Source organism: Oryza brachyantha, chromosome 3 (assembly GCF_000231095.2).
Source record: "Oryza brachyantha chromosome 3, ObraRS2, whole genome shotgun sequence".
Taxonomy (NCBI): domain Eukaryota; kingdom Viridiplantae; phylum Streptophyta; class Magnoliopsida; order Poales; family Poaceae; genus Oryza; species Oryza brachyantha.
Window position 1 is genome coordinate 8,378,643 of NC_023165.2, and position 18,917 is coordinate 8,397,559.

Here is an 18,917-nt window from a genome sequence, read left to right on the forward strand (position 1 = left end):
GTACGACCAGCAAATTATTTGCCAGATGGTGTTGATACAATAATTGATCATCCAATTGTGTGGCGAGATCGATGGTAACGTATTAGCCTGTTTTAAAATATAAGTGTTTAGATCGATGGTAAGTATTGTGATGTTAAAAGATTCTCTTATAAATTATTCAGTGAATATTTTTTAAATTTTAAATTAATTAGATTTTTAAACATCTATTTGGTTTTAAAATTACTATAATAATTAAAATTATAAAAATTATATATCATATAAATACTTATATTTTGAAATAATAACAACGATACTAGTACTATACAGTGGAAAATAGAGGATACTAAATGCCACAAGGGGTGCTCCAGTGCCGGCCGGCGCCGGCCAGCACTCGGTATGTAGATATGGATACAAGTAGGTTGCGCCAGTGGGTGTGGACGCAACCGCGCAAGGAGACAAGGTAAGGGAGTCATGTTGGTCTCGTAAGACCTTGTTTAGCTCCAAAATTTTTTTTCTAAAAACATCATATCAATTTTTTGGACATCTAAATAAAACATTAAATATAGATGAACTAAAAAACTAATTGCACAGTTATAGAAGAAATCTTAAGACGAATCTTTTGAGCCTAATTAGCCCATGATTAGCCATAAGTACTACATTAACCAACATATGCTAATGACGGATTAATTAGGCTCAATTCGTCTCACGGTTTCTAACCTAGCCGTGAAATTCGTTTTTTCATTTGTGTCCGAAAACCCCTACCGACATCCAATAAAACATTTGACGTGACACTTCTCTCAAAAATTTTCTCAATCTAAACACCACCTAAGCTTCATGGACAGTGCATCCGTGCAGCCAAAATGATTGGACCCGTTAAAAGCTTTTTCACAATAACCCAACTGTTAGTACTATTTACTTTTGTTACTACCTCTATTCTGAAATAAGATCGTTTTTTGTTTTTTCGTATCCAACGTTTGACCATTTGTCTTATTTGAAAAAATTTTGCGATTAATTTTTTTCTTACCAGATGATAAAACATAAATAGTACTTTATGCGTGACTGATTTTTTTAAATATTTATACAAATTTTTTAAATAAGACAAATGATCAAACGTTGGTCACGGAAAAACGAAAAACGATCTTATTTCAAGACGGACGTAGTACATATTATAAGGTTTTCTGATATTATCAAGATTCATTTATATACTAATAAATCTATATACATATATATAACATATATATTGATATATGGATGATCTAGATAAGTTTACAAAGTCTTGTAATACGAAACGGTTAAAGTATCATTTTGGATTGGATCTGCTAGGATTTTAGTTCGAAAGGCTGTCCTGCTTGAGAGTTCGTTCGAAAGGCTGTCCTGCTTGAGAGTTCAGACAAAATACACCCTTGGTAGTCAGTGCAGCCGACACTCATAATTCACTACGTCGATGAAATTATAAATAATGAGTTTTACTTCCATCCTTTCTTTTGTATCTCGAGTTACTGGTACCTCGAGGTATCAAATCATTTCTCATCATTGAATTTAGCTAAGTAGGATGTGCACTATTCGATTCAACGATTAGAAACGATTTGGTACTACGTGATACCGATACCTCGAGATACAGAAGGAAGGATGAGGGTAAAACTCATAAATAATACACACAATTTGGTGGCATGATTTGGCAATGCTGAAATCAATCCTCTCTCAAATTATAATACTATAATTCAAAAGTTCCAAACCCTTTTATTCGAACATAGGAATACATAACACAGAGCGTTCACAACTTGCAGAGAATGTGGGTTTCGAACATCAACAAACAAACAAATGCAATGTTCGGTCTACCCGGCTCTCGATCTTGATCATATGTACAAGCAGCAGGTATAGACGGCACGGTGATTCAATCTAGTACCGGAAGTTTGGGTTCATCTCGATCGCTTCGTTGAATATCAGCTGCTTCATCTGGTCCTCGTTTAGAGCTTTCTGCTCGAAGTCGAAGGAGAAGGGCTCCAGGCAGATGGGCTCATCAGCGATATCATGCAATCTCTCTAGGTAAGGATGCTCCAGTGCCTCTTCAACTGCATGGCAACAACGATAGCAATGAGAAATGATTCATCTAGTTTCGAAGCATATACCTTGTGTTATCCTGCCTAGTGTTTCAAACCGAGAGAGGTTGCATATATATCTTCCTAAAACGTGTGACCTATTTTATTTCTGGACTAGACATTCTTTTATCGTCACTTGAGCAATATGCAGAATTATTCGGTAGACCCAACGACAGCTAAAAAGCAGTTCCTTTGAAGTGAAGGGATCAAGTGACTGCATGCTCATAATCTCAGTTAAGTATACATAAAAATAGTTGGGATGGGTCAAACAATGGCGGCTTCATATATGTTAGTCAAAGAAGCAGTGCAATAGAATATATAGTACACCACACCTGCAGTAGCATACTGAACATGGTACTGTACGCAGTACACACTGAACTAAATTGGTACTAATTTAGTAATTTAGACGCAGAAGCAGCAAGCGCGAGTTGCACGGTTGGGTTGCGCTGCACGCACCTGTGATTCTCTGCAGCGGGTTGAAGGTGAGCATCCTCTCGATGAGGTCGAGCGCCGCGGGCTGCACCTGCGGGAACATGCTCGCGAACGTCCGGTGTGGGTACTGCGGCAGGTGCCGCATGTACTTCCTCGCGTCCTCGTTCCGGATGAACCCCAGCTCCTCGTCCGTCGGCGTCCCGATCACCTGAGGGAAGAGGAATGCAGAGTTTTGAGACCACCAACCCAAGAACAGGGATAGTTTTAGCGTGCGGGTTGGTTTGGTTCGCGTGGCCACTCACTCACCTCGGTGATGAGGCGCATCTGATGCATGTGGTCCCTGCCGGGGAAGAGGGGCTGGCGGTTGATGAGCTCCATGAAGATGCAGCCGACGGACCAGACGTCGATGGCTGCGGAGTAGTCCGTGGAGTTGAGCAGCAGCTCCGGCGCGCGGTACCACCGGGTGACCACGTACTCCGTCATCATGTCGCTCTCCGACGACGGCCGCGCCAGCCCGAAGTCGCAGATCTTGAGGTCGCAGTTGGAGTTCAGCAGCAGGTTGCTCGGCTTCAGGTCCCGATGGATCACGTTCGCCGAGTGGATGAACTTGAGCCCCCTCAGGATCTGGTACAGGAAGTACTGCAACAATACACAAGAATCAAACATACATACTACACACATACATACATGCCACGAGGAAGATCGAATTGGCGGCATAAATCCATAATCGTGTCGGCTGTATTGTACGATCGATCGATATAGGCAAGATCATCCACTTAGTCACTCACCTGGCAGTGCTCCTCTGACAGTTCTTGGCTGGAACGGATGATGTGGTGGAGGTCAGTATCCATGAGCTCCGTGGCGATGTAGACATCGTTGAACGCATGCGGGATCGGCGGCGGGATCACATCCCTGATGCCTACGATCTGCTTGTTGTTGTAGCAGTTAGTGACAGATTACCGAGTTCAGGTATACCCGCGCTGCGCAATTAGGCACGTAATCTTCAGTTCTAGCTAGGAGTATAAGCTTACGTTCTCGTGATCGAGGTGCCTGAGGAGCTTGATCTCCCGGAGCGTGCGCTTGGCGTCCATGTCGTTGTTGAAAGCGTTGGCGATCTTCTTTATCGCCACCATCTCCCTCGTCTCAACGTTCATCACCGAGCTGCAAGCGGCAGCACAAATGATTCAGAAGAATTATATTGGAGAAATTAACAGAAGTAAACAACAACCAAGAGTATTCAGGCAGAGACCAACCAGCACACTAATTACTAACTAAAAACATGATCAGCTGCAGAATCAATCATCCCAGTTCTAAGCCCAATTAGTCCCAACCTCTGAACCACTCATCGACGATTACCAATCAGAGAAGCTGATCGATTAACCTGGGCAAGAAATCAAGGACAGGCAAGCAGGGAGAGAGAGGGAGAGAGAGAGAGGCATCGGCGTACCAGACGATCCCGTAAGCGCCGCGGCCGATAGGCATAATCGGCGGCTGGTACTTGTTCGTGATCTCGAACTGGTTGCCGAAGATGTCGTAGAGCAGGTACCGCCCGCCGTGGGTCAACGTCGGCCGGAACTCCGCCACCGGCGCCCCGTCCATCCCCGACACCCCTCCTCCTCTTCCTCCTCCCTCCTCGCCGCAAACAGCCACGAGCCCGAAGGAAGAAGACGCCGCAACCGAATTGACCGACCTAACGACCTTATCTAACTCTCACGATTGGCAGAGACAGGAAGGCGATGAGGGAGAGGAGGAGGAGGGGGAGTGAGGCGCAGCCGCCTATTAAAAAGGATGGGGCCTGCTGCTGCTGCCGCCGCCGCCGCCTGCTATGGTAGTGCGCTCCTCTCTCCCCCGATCGATCGAGCAGCAGCAGCGGAGTCCACAGCCCGGCCGAGGAAGGAAGGTAGCAAGAAAGGCAGCGGGCCCGTAGACCACTGTACCCCGTTTCGCTCGGTAGCTGTGATCCGACGGTGGGGATGGGGGCGGGAGGGCGTTTCCACGGTCAAACCGCACATGCGGCAGCCGCGCGCGCACGCACCAACCGTGAAACGGATGGGCGACGCGGGGGGTGGCTAACGGGATGGGGGTGTGTGAGTGGGTCACAGGACTCACCCGCGTGTCAACGGGGGGAGGAGGTGCGTGGATTTCCTCGGGGCGAGGCGATGGGGACGGGGCCGACGCGGTCCGCCTTCTTTGCGTTGATGAGGAGGAGGGCGTCGGGCGGGGCTGGGCCGGGCGATCTCGGGTTTACGGCTAGGTGATGCCGATGCCGCGTTCGGCCGGTCCGTGTCCACGGCGGGTTGAACCGAAAGCGTAGCCGAGTTTTCGTTTCGAAGAACAGCTCGAATTTTTCATTCGAGTTGAGCAAAGATGAACAGATGACCCATGCAGTCTTCGGCTCTTTGCGTTGGTAGCCTGAAAATAGTTACGAAAAGGAAGGGCAGTGGGTGCTAACGCGGTAATGCTTTTCTATGCCGAGGGCGCTGTAAAAGTGGATAGAAACCGACGAGTTAAGTAAACAAGAAAGTAACACTTTACTGAAAGTCCGGTATAAAATATATGCCCAGTGACTATTATGACATGTGGCTGATGTATGAACTAGTGGGAGCATGCACTATGCTCCTACGTGACGAGTAGCTCTAGCTCGCCACGTAGGAGCTGATTCGCCATGTCGGCGTGCACCATGCCCTATAGGGGTGCCGGGTGCACGTTCCCTCACAGAGATCCGGTGGCTTCAACCCAAAGTGAGAGAGAGGAGAGAGAAACCGAGGAAGGAAGAGAAAGGGGACCGACGCCGGAGAGGGGATCGACGACGGCGACGACGCCCTCGCCCCGATGCTGGTGAGCTCCGCCCGTCACCTAGATCTGCCGCCGCCCCGGATGCGCCGCCTCGGGGAGGCGGCCAGCGACCGGATCCGCCGCCCCCGCCACGATGCCGCCTGAATCCGTCGTTGCCCAACGAGCCACTGCCGCCCGACGCGTCGCCGCTCCCCAGATCCACCGCGTCGCTGCGGGGAAGCGGCCGCCGCCGCCCGCCACGCCGTCAAGCTGCTCCATCGGCCGTCGCCGCCGGGAGAGGAGAGGGAGGGGAGAGCCGGGAGGAAGAGAGAGAGAGCCGGGAGAGAGATGAGGGAGGGGAGAGAGAGGGGTAAGAAAAAGAATAAAAAATAAAAGGTGAGACCCACTCGAAGCTTCATGCGCTGTGAGGTGTGTAGCTCCATCCTACGTGACACCTACCTTTTTTTCTAGGGAAGTGGTCTGCATAGTGCATGCCCTGGTACTAGTGTGCATATATTTCATAACGGAGACAGTCAGTAAACGTAAAAGTGCCAGGTGGAAGCAAAGCATAACCCCCTGCTCCTTTTTTTTTTTCCAAAGCGAAAACGATTTGACGACGAAAACGATCTGAGAAACACGAGTCTTGGTTTGTAGCTATGGACTTCCACAAGCAGTAAAGGTGACTCATCCCCAGTCCTCCACGGACCACGGCGACGCACACCAGTACACCACGCAACATTTTCCAGTTTCCACTGAAGCTGCCGCGTAATTTCGGAGGAACAAGTTGGGAAGAAACACCAATGCAGAGTGCAGCCGACACTATCAGGATCATGTGCTCGTTAAAACCAGAGAAGCACACCATTTTAATTTCATAGTCGATACGAGCTGTCAGATTATGGATTGAGCACCATGAGAATATGATATTTCATAGCACCGGAGAGAGTACTCTCACCGGTCTCCCTCTATATTTCAATTTACGTCGCTTTAACTTTTATAGACATCTAGTTTGATCATTACTTCTTTTAAAAAAAATAAAAAAACATTATTTATTTTATTGTAACTTGTTTTATCCCTATAAATATTTTAAGCACAATATATATTTTAGTATATATATATATTTTGAATAATATAAATGATTAAATATCGAGCCTAAGTTAAAGTGTTACTATGCATTATGCATTAGAATGCAGAGGGAGCGGTTTGCGAGAGAAAAAGAAATGGCGGCTCGATGCAGATTTGTTTTTCAAGTAGTTGATGGTGCAGTGCGCCAATGCTACAACTTTGCATTTAATTACCCTAAGGATGACGAAGAAGAAATCGTACTAACTAAGACTTGTTTAGTTTCTAAATTTTTTTAAAAAAATATCACATCGAATTTTTGACATCTAAATAAAACATTAAATATAGATGAATCAAAAAACTAATTGCACAGTTACGGAAAAAAATCTTGAGACGAATCTTTTAAGCCTAATTAGTCTATGATTAGCCATAAGTGCTACAGTAACCAACATATGCTAATGACGGATTAATTAGACTCAAAAGATTCGTCCAGCGGTTTCCAGGCTAGCCGTGAAATTTGTTATTTCATTCGTGTCCGAAAATCCCTTTCGACATCTGGTCAAACATTTGACGTGACACTTCTCCCAAAAATTTTCTCAATCTAAACACCACCTAATTGATGTGTACTACACTACTTAATACTCCCTCCGTCCCAAAATAAACCAATTTTCTACATTTTACCTTCAATTTTTAACTTTTCGTCTTATTAAAAAAATTTGTGATTGATATTTTTGTTTTTATTAGATGATAAATCATGAATAGTACTTTACGTGTGACTAATTTTTTCTAATTTTCTGAAATTTTTTTAAATAAAACGGATGGTCAAACGTTAGACACGGAATCCAGAAAATTCATTTTTTTGGACGGAGGGAGTACCTCCGCTTTAAAATAAAAATTTAGCGTTGGATTAGTATATCCCAGACTTTCTTTTTGATGCTGCGATCACGTAAAAACATAAACTTTGAAGCTCAATAGCTAAATACAGTACTTATGAATTTAGATAAAAAATATATCTGAATTTATAGTATTAGAATATATCTAATCTATTAAATAGGTTTTTGTATTTTGATAAGGATGGAGTACTGCACCAGTGGTATGATAGCCCTGCGCCTGCATTGCCCGGCTGATTGGAACAAGGAGGGCTTACAAAACCGATGTTACCTGATTGCGAGCTGAGCCTTTGCAATGCTTTGCTACGAAAATTCTTACATGCTTGTCATTCTTATTGATTAAGAGATGTGCACTTGTCTGAGTTAAGAACGCGTGAAACACGGCAACATCGAGGTCCATGGAGAATGATTTCTTGATCAATAGCAAATTATCAACTCACATCATTATGCTCGGTATTTTTTTTTGTGGGGATGTCTAGTGTCCTTGAGAAGATACTCCCTCTGTGTCTCTGTTCCAGAAAAAAAATGAACTTCACTTTATTTTTTTTAAGGTGTCACATCAATATATACGGTTACACATTTGAAGCATTAAACGTAGTCTAATTATAAAGCAAATTTCAGATTCCGCCTGAAAACCGCGAGATGAATCTTTTGAGTCTAATTAATCCGTCATTACCATATATTGGTTACTGTAGCACTTATGGCTAATCATGTACTAATTAGGCTCAAAAGATTCATCTCACGATTTTTCACATAACTGTGTAATTAGTTTTATTATTCATATATATTTAATACTTTATTTAGGTATCCAAACATTTGATGTGATGTTTTTAAAACTAAACAGGGCATTGGTACTACTACAACCGCGTTCGTTTGCCCCCGGTAAGTTAACTTACCCCTTGTTTTCGCGCGCACGTTTCCCGAACTGCTAAACGGTGTATTTTTTAAAAAATTTTCTATAGAAAAGTTGTTTTAAAAAATCATATTAATCTATTTTATATTTTTCTAATAACTAATAATTAATTAATCATGTACTAATCTACTACTATGATTTCTATGACAGGATAATTTATCTTGCACCCTCAAGCTGAACGCGGCCTACGTACCAGTTTGTACGATTGCTTTTCTTTACTTAAATGAAAAAGTCCACCAGAGGTCTCTAACCTTAAAACCGAGTTTGTTTTTCATCCCTTAGCCGCAATACCGAAAATGTGTACCTCTAATTTCATATAATCCGTTCACAAAAGGTTCCTCGGTAGTATTGACCTATACTTTGACCGGTTTCGCTATCGTGCCATCGAATGGGTCCCACATAACATTTTTTTTATTTTTTTACTCTCTCTTCTCCCTTCCTCTCCCCCGCTCTCTTCTTCCTCTCTCCAGAGCGCTGCCGGCGAGGGTGGGGACGAGCGGCAGCAAGCGCGGGCCAGCGGCGGCCGACGTGAGCGACGGTGGCGAGCGCGCGCAGTGTGCAGCGGTGGCAAGCGGCAAATTCCCCTCTTTCTTCTTCTCCTCCTCGCCGCCGCCGTTGGCCTTGATGAGCTGCTGCTGCTTCTCCTTCTCCTTGTCGGCCTTGAGCTCCTCAGCCTCCTTGATCCAAAGCTCGGTGAAGTCACAGTTCTTGTACCTCTCGAACCATGGCCCACCGGAGGTGTAGTGGATGGCCTTGGGCTGGGTGGACGGGTTGACCTTGTTGTGGCCGACGAGGAAGTGCCAGGCGAAGGGGATCTCGCCGATCTCGTCGTCATCGTGCCAGGCGAAGCGGTGGAGGAACGCGTCGGTCTGGGTGCTCTTGGGATGGCCGCAGTTGTAGAGCACCATGGAGGACCAGTTCTTGCGCGGGTAGACGGTCTGGATGGCGCCGTCCATCTTGGTTGGCTTGGTGGACGCGCACTCGTGCTTGACGCAGGCGACGGCGAGGCGGTCAGCGGCGGAGGAGGAGGCGTGGAGGCAAGCGAAGAGGGGCCGCGCTCCCGACGAACACCCGGTGCACGCTGCACGCGCTCGGCCACGCCTGATGCCGCTTGCCACCGCGGCATGGTGCACGCGCTCGCCACCGCCGCCCGCGTCGGCCGCCGCTTGCCTGCGCCTGCGGTCGCTCGCCCCCACCCTTGCCGGCAGCGCTCTAGAGAAACATGAAAGTGAGGAAGAAGAGAGAGAGGGGAGAGGGGAGAGTAAAAAATAAAAAAATGACATATAAGACTTACTGGACGCCAAGTTAGCATATCTAGTCAAAAAAATACCTCAATACTGCTGAGGGATCTTTTATGAACGGATTTTGTTAGTTTAGGGATATATATTTCTAATATTACGGCTAAGGGATGAAAAATAAACTAGGGTTCAAATTTAGAGACATCTGGTGGACCTTTTCCTTCATAAAACTAGCTGATGCTACTCTGTAGGCTCGATATTGCCCGACTGGAGAATAGGCCGATGAAAAGGTGCCGATTGCAGCTTGGGCTGGTCTTATATAATAATATAAAGTCCAGTCCAGGACGTGTGCCTGTTGGGTCATGGACCATGAGACCAGGTTGGTGGTGTTGGAGGAAAAAGTCCATTCTAGGTTCCTCGTGTCATCGAGTTTGAATTGGGCTCGTAAACCGGAAAATTAGAAATCTTGACACTCCAACTTACAAAAATAGGTTAAAATTAGATCCTCTAGTATTATGAATGGCCAGTTTCACAAACATAACATCCTTGTCAGTAAAATAAAATAAAGAATAAATAAAAAAGTATAGGGCTCACATGCAAGTCTCATGTCCTATCTCGCCCACGTAAGGCCCATACATCAGGGGCAGCAACAATGTGTCCTTAGTGGATAGCTTTGCCATGGCCAAGGCGCTTGGAGAAATGAGACAAGGTGATGGCGGGAGCTACTAGTGTCGAGTTGGAGAAGAAGATTTAGTGCGACCAACGAGGGAGTGGCTAAGGAGGTGATGAGGAAGGCCACATTCATTTGTGATTGCTACTCAGCCAGATTCTCTCGTTTTCCATACGCACGCTTCATAAACTGCTAAACAGTATAATTTTTGCTAAAATTTTCTACACAGAAAATGCTTTAAAAATCATATTAATCAATTTTTATTTTTTATAGCTAATAATTAATTAGTGATATATTCATTCGCTGCTATGTTTTTTACGCTAGTTACCCCAACAAAGAATAGGACCGAAGAAGCTGAGGAGGAGACGGTCCAGTGTGACAGTGGACCTACCATGACTGTGATGGAGTTTGTGGAGGATAAGGAATGCGATAGTTTAAGCTAAATTGGAATAGAGATGGCTGAATCCGAGAAGGATCAAGCTGCACCATAGTTGTGGGTGGCGAGGAGGCTGAGTAGCTGCTAGGACTGTTGCCGCTATTGAACTCAAGTTCACCGAGGCATAGATGAGCCAGGCCTCGAAGGGGATGGAGACCGTGGCGAACTTGCTACCGGCTGAAGCCGTTGGAGAGCCTGTTGGGGCACTACCTATGAGGCTACGAGTATGTGGCTGACATTTTGTTCTTGCGGATAACATGTTGTTCCCGCATCATACAAAGATCTAAGTCAATACATAAGGTGGGTGCTACGTTAGCCAGAGCCGTCGTTCAAACCAACTTAGGAATACATTTGCATTAGGAATGTCCAAACTGCATTAGGAATATATTTGCGCTAGTTTTACAAGACGAGTGTGATCCGAAGTCTGAATGCAGGATGAGAGACCTAAAATGAACCTTTTCTGTATTGGAGTCATCCAGGCATTGCAAGTCACGTGCCCATGGACCATGGATATTATGTGAGCCGGGGTGCTTAAGAAATTGTTGACACTTGACACCACCCTTAAAATTTACTTACAACAAATAGACATTGAATTATAAACTAAGCTTTATTTTTTAAATGTATATATATATATATATATATATATATATATATATATATATATATATATATATATATATATATATATATAAAGCTTGGTACGTAAATTCTAAGCTCAGCTGGTTTGACAGCGAAGTCAGGATACAAATAGAAATGCCTTTTCTTTTTTTCCTTTGGGTGAAACTACCCGATCTTCATGTTGTGGCAACATGGGTAGCACATGTCTTAACGATGCTTGTCTGCTTGGTTATCCAAGGAAACGTGAGATAGTGAAATGGTACTTCCACACACTAGCTAGTTTTCTGCTCTTCTCTCGGTGATTAACCCTAATGACTAGGATTACGGGTGTACGAGTAATTATTGCCTATTGCCCTCTCCCAAAGACGAAGAGAAGTTTCCTTTTGGGACTACCCGTCCAAGTCGAACATAACCATGTGCTAGCTAGAGTTCGAACACAACTATGGGCATTACTTGGGTCAGCCATGGGCTATACGGCTTTGTCTGGATAAAAGGATTTTTAGATAGAGTGGAGAAAACGAAAATGACTCCATCGATAGTGCCAGCTTCAAAAGGTTCCATGCTGACCACTTTAATTTTGTCCGTGTAGAGGTCTCAACAAGAGTGAGCCCCGGAATGCAATCATATACTTCAGGCCCAGATCTTTTTTTTACTATGTTTTTTTTTACTTAAACATGCTAAAGAAACAAGCAATTATAATAGATGTATACTCATCTTTATAAATATGTACACGTGTTAAAAAGATCGGACCAACTCATAATGCATTAATATGTGCACATTCACCCTATGAAGTCAAGCATGCACAACCCCTTCCAAAACTAGGCCAACTTATAACGGGTGCATAGGCCGTATTCGGCATGGGTGAGGGAGGAGGTTAGTTATCCGGAAAAAAAAACATAGTAATAGATCAATATATGATTAACTAATTATTAATTATTAAAAAATATAAAATAGATTAATATGATTTTTTAAGTAACTTTTTTATAAAAAAATTATAAAAAATACACCATTTAACAGTTCGATAAGCATGCGCACGGAGAACGAGGGAATCTGAGATTATACAGGAAGATGCCGAACACGGTCATAGGCACACGTATAAATGCAGTCAGGAAATCTCCAAAAACTAGATCGACCAAATCGTAAAATTAACAACATCACCGTTGGCTCTATCGAGATACATCGTCTATCATTACAAAATAATTAGACGTAAATATTAGAACCTAAAATAATTGGTTTGACGCTAAGAAACCTAACCAGTTAAGATACATCTATACTGTAAAACCATATACTTTTGTTGGTACATTTCTAAGATCTTAAATAATTTCACGGAAATATATAAAAATTTCTAGTATAATATTCTAAACATAAAATTTTAATCGTAAGTAGTCATCAATTGTTTATAACATTAATAAATAGATATAAAAAGTTATAATAATATAACTTATACACAATCTAAAACCTCACCAGAAAATAACACCACCTGAGAGGCTGATACGGTGGAAAGAGAAGGTACTAAAAAAATCTTTTCCTGCGCGATCGCGGCGCCACACGCGTGACAAACCCACGCCGACGCCGCCGCTCTCCTTGCTGGCTGCGCTCTCTCGCGACATCGCGACGCTTCCCCGGTCCCCCCCTGCTGCGCACCGAGCCGGCCGGCGGGCGCGCGCAGCGGCGATGGATTCCACGGCCTGCCTCCGCCTCCCCTTCCTCCCCGCCCGGGCCCGCCACTCCTCCTCGTCGTCGTCGCCCCGACGCGCCCCTCGCACGCCCTCCGCCATCAAATGCTGCGCCGCCGACGCCGACTCCAGTTCTCTCTCGACATCGTCAACGTCGCTGCGGCGGCCGGCCGTGGTGAACGGCGTAGACGGCCTCGCGGGTCCGCCCGTGCCTGTCCCAGACTCGCCGCCCCTCGCCTCGCGTGATCTCCACTGGCTGCCTCGTAAGTGACGAGGAGATGCCGTCTTCTGTGTGCTAGGGTCGATTTCGGCGTTTGGTTTTGTTTATCGTCTGGTGCTGAGTTGTGGCGTGTGGTTCTGTGCTGTGGGTTAGGACCTCTCACCAGCGCCGACCTGATGGACGCGAGCGGGAAGGGGCTCAAGGTTGCCTACCAGGTGCTCGACGAAACGCCCATATTTTTCTCAGTTCCATTTCATATCAGTCCCCGTGCGGTAGTGCCTGGTTGTGGTTTTTATTTAGATGATGAATATCTCAGGGCTGCCCTGGAGCATACAGTGAGGCGGCAGCGAAGAAGGCGTACCCGAATTGCCAGACTGTGCCATGTGAGCATTTCGATACTGCATTCAAGGTATAGCAGTGGAAAACTTTGCACCTCTTGTGCTGTTTATGTATGATTTAGACGGTTCAGATGAACACTTATCTTTGAGATGATGTCTGCTCATGTTGTCGATTCAAATCATACGCATTCAACTGAAAAATGCTACATATTTTTCTTAATGAAATTTGATAAATTGGTTTTTGGAGTTGAATTATTTACAGTGATTTGGACAGTCTCCATGCGGCTAGCACATGTTATTCTGTTATGCATACCGTGTCGCTTTATTTATTAGTTGTTATGCAAAGGAACAATCCTTTATATGTCCATAAAAAGTTTTTTAGACAGTATTCAGCGCTACTTGGCATGTCAGGTTTTGGAAATAGGCATGTAAGGGGGATTCTATAATCAGCAAATAACTATAAGTTGTTATGTAACAAAATATTATTTCTAAAAACAGTATTTAGTGGACACTTGGACATGCATGGATCAAAGAGAGTGATGTTACAAAAATTATGTGTTCTTTTGTTTCTCTTTCTTTTACCTCCTGGAAACTGAAATTTGTGAATTATGCTCTCCATAAATGTTCATGGTGTATTTGATTAAATTAGTTGATTTGCGCAACCAAAGTTTAATACTTTATTTCAGTCCTGTTTTGCCAATAAACAAAAAGTTCAAATCTGAGGTACTTGATTTCATACTTTTCGCACAAATTGATCTTGAGAATTCTCTCTATGTTACACAGGGTTGAGAGGTTAACTTTTTGTTACCAGATTAGTATTTCTAAGCCGCCTATGTGATCTAAGCTTTTAAATTTCTGAGTCCATGAGAATTTCTCATGTTTATATTTTTACTTATCAATTGTAAACTACCTGCTATCAAATTTTTTGTTGTAATAGATAGGTAGATAGTTGATGGTGTTTGTACACAAGCAAATAGATATAATGTAAACACTGATGTCCTGTGTTGCTTTTCAGGCTGTTGAAAATTGGTTAGCTGATAGGGCAGTGCTGCCACTTGAGAATTCTTTGGGTGGTAGCATACATAGGAACTTTGACCTCTTACTTCGGCATAGATTACACATTGTTGGAGAGGTCCGTTATGCTGTTCGCCATTGCTTGTTAGCCAATCCTGGTGTCAAGATTGAAAACTTGAAAAGTGCAATGAGCCATCCCCAGGTCAAACTCTTACATGAGATGATCTAAATTATTTCCCTGTTTTTATGAGTAATAACCTCGCAAACATATTATTTTAATTCTCAGGCTCTTGCACAATGTGAGAACACACTAACAGATTTTGGAATTGAACATAGAGAAGCTGTTGATGATACTGCCGGTGCGGCAAAGGTACGATGGTGCTTCATTCTACCCCTAAACTTTGATTTGTCTATCTCAGTCGTTTTGAGAAAAAAATATGTTTTATTTTTCTGTGGATAGGATTTAAAGGGATTCATCTAGAGCATTCCCCGTCATTAATTTTCAAATGATGCTTCTTCCCTAGATTGTAGCAGAACGACAGCTCCAAGATACTGGTGCGATTGCCAGTTTGCTGGCGGCTGAACTTTATGGACTGGATGTTCTTGCTGAAAATATTCAGGTATTGTGATGTCACCTTAATCTGGAGAAAATGGTTCACTATTCTCAATATTAGCCTATTTTTCCTAGGATGACAAAGATAATGTTACCCGTTTTATGATGCTGGCTCGAGAACCAATAATACCTCGCACTGATAAACCATTCAAGGTACATATTACAGTGGAAATCGGAATCATTTTCTATATTCTTTGTAATCATCCCTTCCCTCACAACTGGAAAATTTAGCCTGCCTGACTTCTATGATCATTTATTTTTCAGACTAGCATAGTCTTTTCACTTGAGGAAGGACCAGGGCAGCTCTTTAAGGCACTTGGGGTGTTTGCACTGAGGGAAATCAACCTAACCAAGGTATATCAAATAGGTTTACTTTGTAACTTGCATCAGCATGCATTTTGTAGATATAATTTACTGTCGGTATGTTTTAATTTATGAATCAATGTGCAGATAGAAAGTCGTCCACACAAGAAAAGGCCTCTTCGTATAACTGACGACAGCTTTTCTACACCATCAAAGTTAGATAACAACACTATGATAGCTATACTTGTTTTGGTTTCCTTCTATTTCCTTTTTTTCTCCCAGAACAAAGAAAATACTGATAACTACTGCTGTTTATATCTTTTAAGTTTTAACCCTTTTGGTCCTGATATTCACCAGGCAGTTTGACTACCTCTTCTATGTGGACCTTGAGGCATCAATGGCTGATCCAAAGACTCAGAATGCTCTTGGAAATTTGAAGGTGCACTTTCTCAATAAGTATGACCTTGTATCAAGCAAACATTGACTCATATTGTTTTATCTGCAGGAGTTCGCAACTTTTTTAAGAGTCCTAGGAAGCTATCCTACAGATATGAACGAAGCTTAAATAGCAAGTACCTTCTACACATCACATGCTAGTAAGTAATGACTATTGATATCTGCTGTATGGCAGCTACTGTTTACTGGGGTGGGAGTAGGGTGAATAGGAAATCTAAACAAGGCCAAATTTGAAAAACTAACTCCCATAATAAAACAAGTATACAATGTCTCTTTGTTTAACCTAGTATAGCCCAAGTTCTGCAACCTAGTTAAGTCCTAACAATCTAGACCAAGCTAGGAATTTATAGGAACAGGAAACACAACTAAGGGAGTAAATTTCACAAAACTGCAATTGTATGGTTAAAATTATTACTTTGCTACAAATTTAGCTAGATGTTTTTCACAAACTGCAACAATAACAAACAATCTTATCAGAAAACCACGATTTTATCCCCATGTGTGTATGGCATCTGGGCCAACTGACATTAGCATTTTTATTGTGCGTATGACAGGTGGGTCCAAGCATGTCTAACAAATAAACTTGCAGCTTTTTGGTAAGATCATACACTATTGTTGCAGTTCTCTAAAACGCCCAACTAAAGTTGTAGTAAAATGATAGTTTTTAGAAAATAGTTGCAGTTTTATGAAATTTTCTCTTAAAGAAGAGGTAAAAGATAGTTTTTGCCAAATAGTTATGGTTTTATGAAATTTACTCTTAAAGATGTAAAATGAAAGGAATTGCAAACAAAACACATGCCAGTTTTCCCGAGGTATTGGAGATTCGGCATCTACACTTTTTTCTCGTTGGAGCACTCTACACGAGAGTTTTGCCATAATGTCACAGTCCATAACCGTTTAAACCCCCAAAACCTTCACAAGACATTGGTTTTCCCACAATCTTCTTAAGAGATCATCGGAAATGCCTCTAAGACCGGTTAGGCACGTTGAGATACCAAGAGTAACAAGAAGCAAGTTATGACTAGGCTCTTGATGGATGCATACTAAGCCACTCACTTCGTTCATTCATCACTCTCAAAGCTCGAGTCTTGCACAAATGATCTCCAATTAGCTCTTGGTGCTTTTGGACTCTTCCTTAGGTTTCTTAAGTTGAAGTGGAATCCAAAAGACAGGAGGAAGATCCATAGCATTGGGTATATATAGCCCCCACTCTACAAACTAGCCATTTCTAACCGTTACGCGTGCAGGCATAGACCGAATCTGGCCCTTTACTTTTGTAATGGTGACTGAACCTCTAGCCGTTGGGCTATAAAGGGGCAATTTTGGGCTTCCATTGGATTAGATGAGAGAGGAACTTTTTTCGAGGAACCAATGAGAGAGGAACTGAAATTCTGAATTTGAAGTTAAGAGTTTAAAGTTTGATTAACCAAATAAGTGTTAGGGCCAGTGTGCTAATGTCGTTAACATCAGTTATCTTGGATGATGTCCAGTTGCATAACCATTTACATTTTTGGTGGTTAGGTACTGAGTTTGGAATTTGGAGGCAGTGTTCAGCATATTTCAAGGGTGTTTGAGTATTTTATATATATATTGAGGAATACAAGAAATATTTAACAAGAGAGGGTATTAAGATAAGTTACTAACAGATGCCATGAACTTATGACTGTTGAATGGCTGGCTATTAAAAAAAAGATGAAACAACTTAAGCCTAATGTTTCTCGGTGATAACTTGTGATAACACATAAAGTTGTAAACTTGTAATGTCACGCATACAAGTTTCCATCATAGATACAATTCTTCTTTTACATATATTTATACACAGTAATATCTATGGAAACAGGAGCTAAGATTTGTATCTCAAATCCCATTCAACTTGTGAACTCTAGTTCTGCACAAAATTTTGTTGGAAAATCCACTAGTTATAAACAACCTGGCATCGCTTCTTGAGAGATCTGATTCTCTCTTAACCTTTGGAGTCACAGAGCTAATATGTAACCAAAACAAGGATTGGCCTCTGGTCTCAACAGCTTGTTTAAGCTTTTTGTACAACAACTTTCCTTTTTTTTTTCTCCCCTGTAAATTAGCTTCTACATTTGTCTCTTTACTCTTTTATTTTCTTCACAATCTTGTTAGTCTGTAACCCTCCATTTCTATCAAATGAAATGGCTATAAGGTAGAGCTAACTCTACCTTCTTATGTCAAAAGATATCTGATTCTGATTTTTCTGTAATGCAGGATTACCAGGGATTGATTGAATGTGGGCAGTCAATTTCACAGCCAGTTGAGAAGTCATAAATAGTGTCAGACTGATGCTAATTTGAAGAGCTAAAGCATATCCATGTAAGATATGCAAGGAAGCTGCTTCCTATAGCCCTCGCATGTTGCAACTTATGTTTCTCAGAGCTTTATACTGATAGTTACTGTGGAGTATGGAGTACCATCTATGCTCTATAGACCTTATGTTATGCCTTATGTTCTTCTAAGCAGTCATGTTCAACGGAGGTAGAGCTCAAAGGATTGAGTGTTTGGTAGGTGCTGGTCGTACAGGTAATGGTGTAGAGCAATTTTGCTTGTTCCCAGTCTCAGGGGCTGCGCTGGTCAAACCCTTTCAGTCGGCTTGCCACCTAACTGTCTTGTATGTTCATGTCCTGTATGTGCTCATAGTGGCGAGCTCGTAGCAATTAGTTCAATCATGTTTCCCTCATGTCATCGTGGCACTGTACGTCTGTACCAACTGTTCGTTCTGTGTCTATGACATTCTTTTGGTGGTTTTGGAAGGCACAGTGTGGAGAGGTTCAGTTTGTACGGGTGTGGCCAAACCTTCACCAAATTTTCTGCCTTCCAAAGAAAATTGCAGTACTCACATTGTTGTACTTCAGAGTTCAGAGTGGCAGGTCAATGAGTTGCATTTTAGTAGTCGTAACCTTCCTTGGTGGGTAATTGTTGAGTTGTTGACTGCGTAATATTCTCCACGACGAGCATGTTTGTTAATCAATAAATATACTGGTGGAAATTGGACATGTGGAGAGTAGGTGATATTCCTCTTTGGAGGCTACTCTGGCAGCGCTGGAAGAAACATTCCAGCTGCGAGGGCATGTGCTTCCGGACTAATACGATTCTGCACTGTAATCTTTGTTATTTCATCAAGTTGTCACAAAATATCTCAGAAATTACCAATTCTCTGATGG

The 18,917-nt window shown here is 42.9% G+C and overlaps 3 protein-coding genes across 5 annotated transcripts; 1 reads left to right on the forward strand and 2 right to left on the reverse strand.

Moving 5' to 3' along the window:
* Positions 1-1,695: 1,695 nt before the first annotated feature.
* LOC102702542 (mitogen-activated protein kinase 5) lies at positions 1,696-4,151 on the reverse strand. Its single transcript, XM_006649828.2, has 6 exons — positions 3,958-4,151; positions 3,542-3,671; positions 3,299-3,436; positions 2,817-3,149; positions 2,535-2,718; positions 1,696-2,051 (listed from the first exon to the last, which is right to left on the reverse strand). Exons 1-6 carry the CDS (start codon positions 4,107-4,109, stop codon positions 1,879-1,881), a joined length of 1,110 nt encoding a protein of 369 aa, XP_006649891.1. The 5' UTR covers positions 4,110-4,151; the 3' UTR covers positions 1,696-1,878.
* Positions 4,152-8,308: 4,157 nt separating this feature from the next.
* On the reverse strand, positions 8,309-9,440 carry LOC102713256. The gene has a single exon (XM_015834365.2). It carries the CDS (start codon positions 9,428-9,430, stop codon positions 8,567-8,569), a length of 864 nt encoding a protein of 287 aa, XP_015689851.2. The 5' UTR covers positions 9,431-9,440; the 3' UTR covers positions 8,309-8,566.
* Positions 9,441-12,620: 3,180 nt separating this feature from the next.
* Positions 12,621-18,917, forward strand: LOC102702828 (arogenate dehydratase 2-like). 3 transcript variants are annotated; one of them, XR_005811453.1, is made up of 13 exons: positions 12,626-13,048; positions 13,159-13,220; positions 13,322-13,414; positions 14,359-14,559; positions 14,644-14,727; positions 14,882-14,977; positions 15,046-15,123; positions 15,235-15,324; positions 15,421-15,488; positions 15,631-15,712; positions 15,779-15,869; positions 16,284-16,325; positions 17,965-18,917. XR_005811453.1 is itself a non-coding variant. In XM_006649829.3 (12 exons), the coding sequence occupies exons 1-11, from the start codon at positions 12,784-12,786 to the stop codon at positions 15,836-15,838; spliced, it is 1,179 nt and encodes a 392-aa protein (XP_006649892.2). In that variant the 5' UTR covers positions 12,627-12,783; the 3' UTR covers positions 15,839-15,869; positions 17,965-18,917. The 3 variants fall into 3 exon arrangements, 1 of the variants encoding a protein (XP_006649892.2); XM_006649829.3 differs by lacking the exon at positions 16,284-16,325 and having other exon boundaries at positions 12,627-13,048; XR_005811454.1 differs by lacking the exons at positions 16,284-16,325; positions 17,965-18,917 and having other exon boundaries at positions 12,621-13,048; positions 15,421-15,489; positions 15,779-15,795.

Coding starts and splice junctions, on each gene's coding strand:
- LOC102702542 (XM_006649828.2), bottom strand. CDS start 4,109: ATGGACGGGGCGCCGGTGGCGGAGTTCCGGCCGACGTTGACCCACGGC. Junction 3,150..3,298: donor TGTCAGAGGAGCACTGCCAG/GTGAGTGACTAA, acceptor GTATTGTTGCAG/TACTTCCTGTACCAGATCCT. Junction 2,052..2,534: donor CCCGCTGCAGAGAATCACAG/GTGCGTGCAGCG, acceptor GTTGCCATGCAG/TTGAAGAGGCACTGGAGCAT.
- LOC102713256 (XM_015834365.2), bottom strand. CDS start 9,430: ATGTCATTTTTTTATTTTTTACTCTCCCCTCTCCCCTCTCTCTCTTCT.
- LOC102702828 (XM_006649829.3), top strand. CDS start 12,784: ATGGATTCCACGGCCTGCCTCCGCCTCCCCTTCCTCCCCGCCCGGGCC. Junction 13,415..14,358: donor ATTTCGATACTGCATTCAAG/GTATAGCAGTGG, acceptor GTTGCTTTTCAG/GCTGTTGAAAATTGGTTAGC. Junction 14,728..14,881: donor ATACTGCCGGTGCGGCAAAG/GTACGATGGTGC, acceptor CTTCTTCCCTAG/ATTGTAGCAGAACGACAGCT.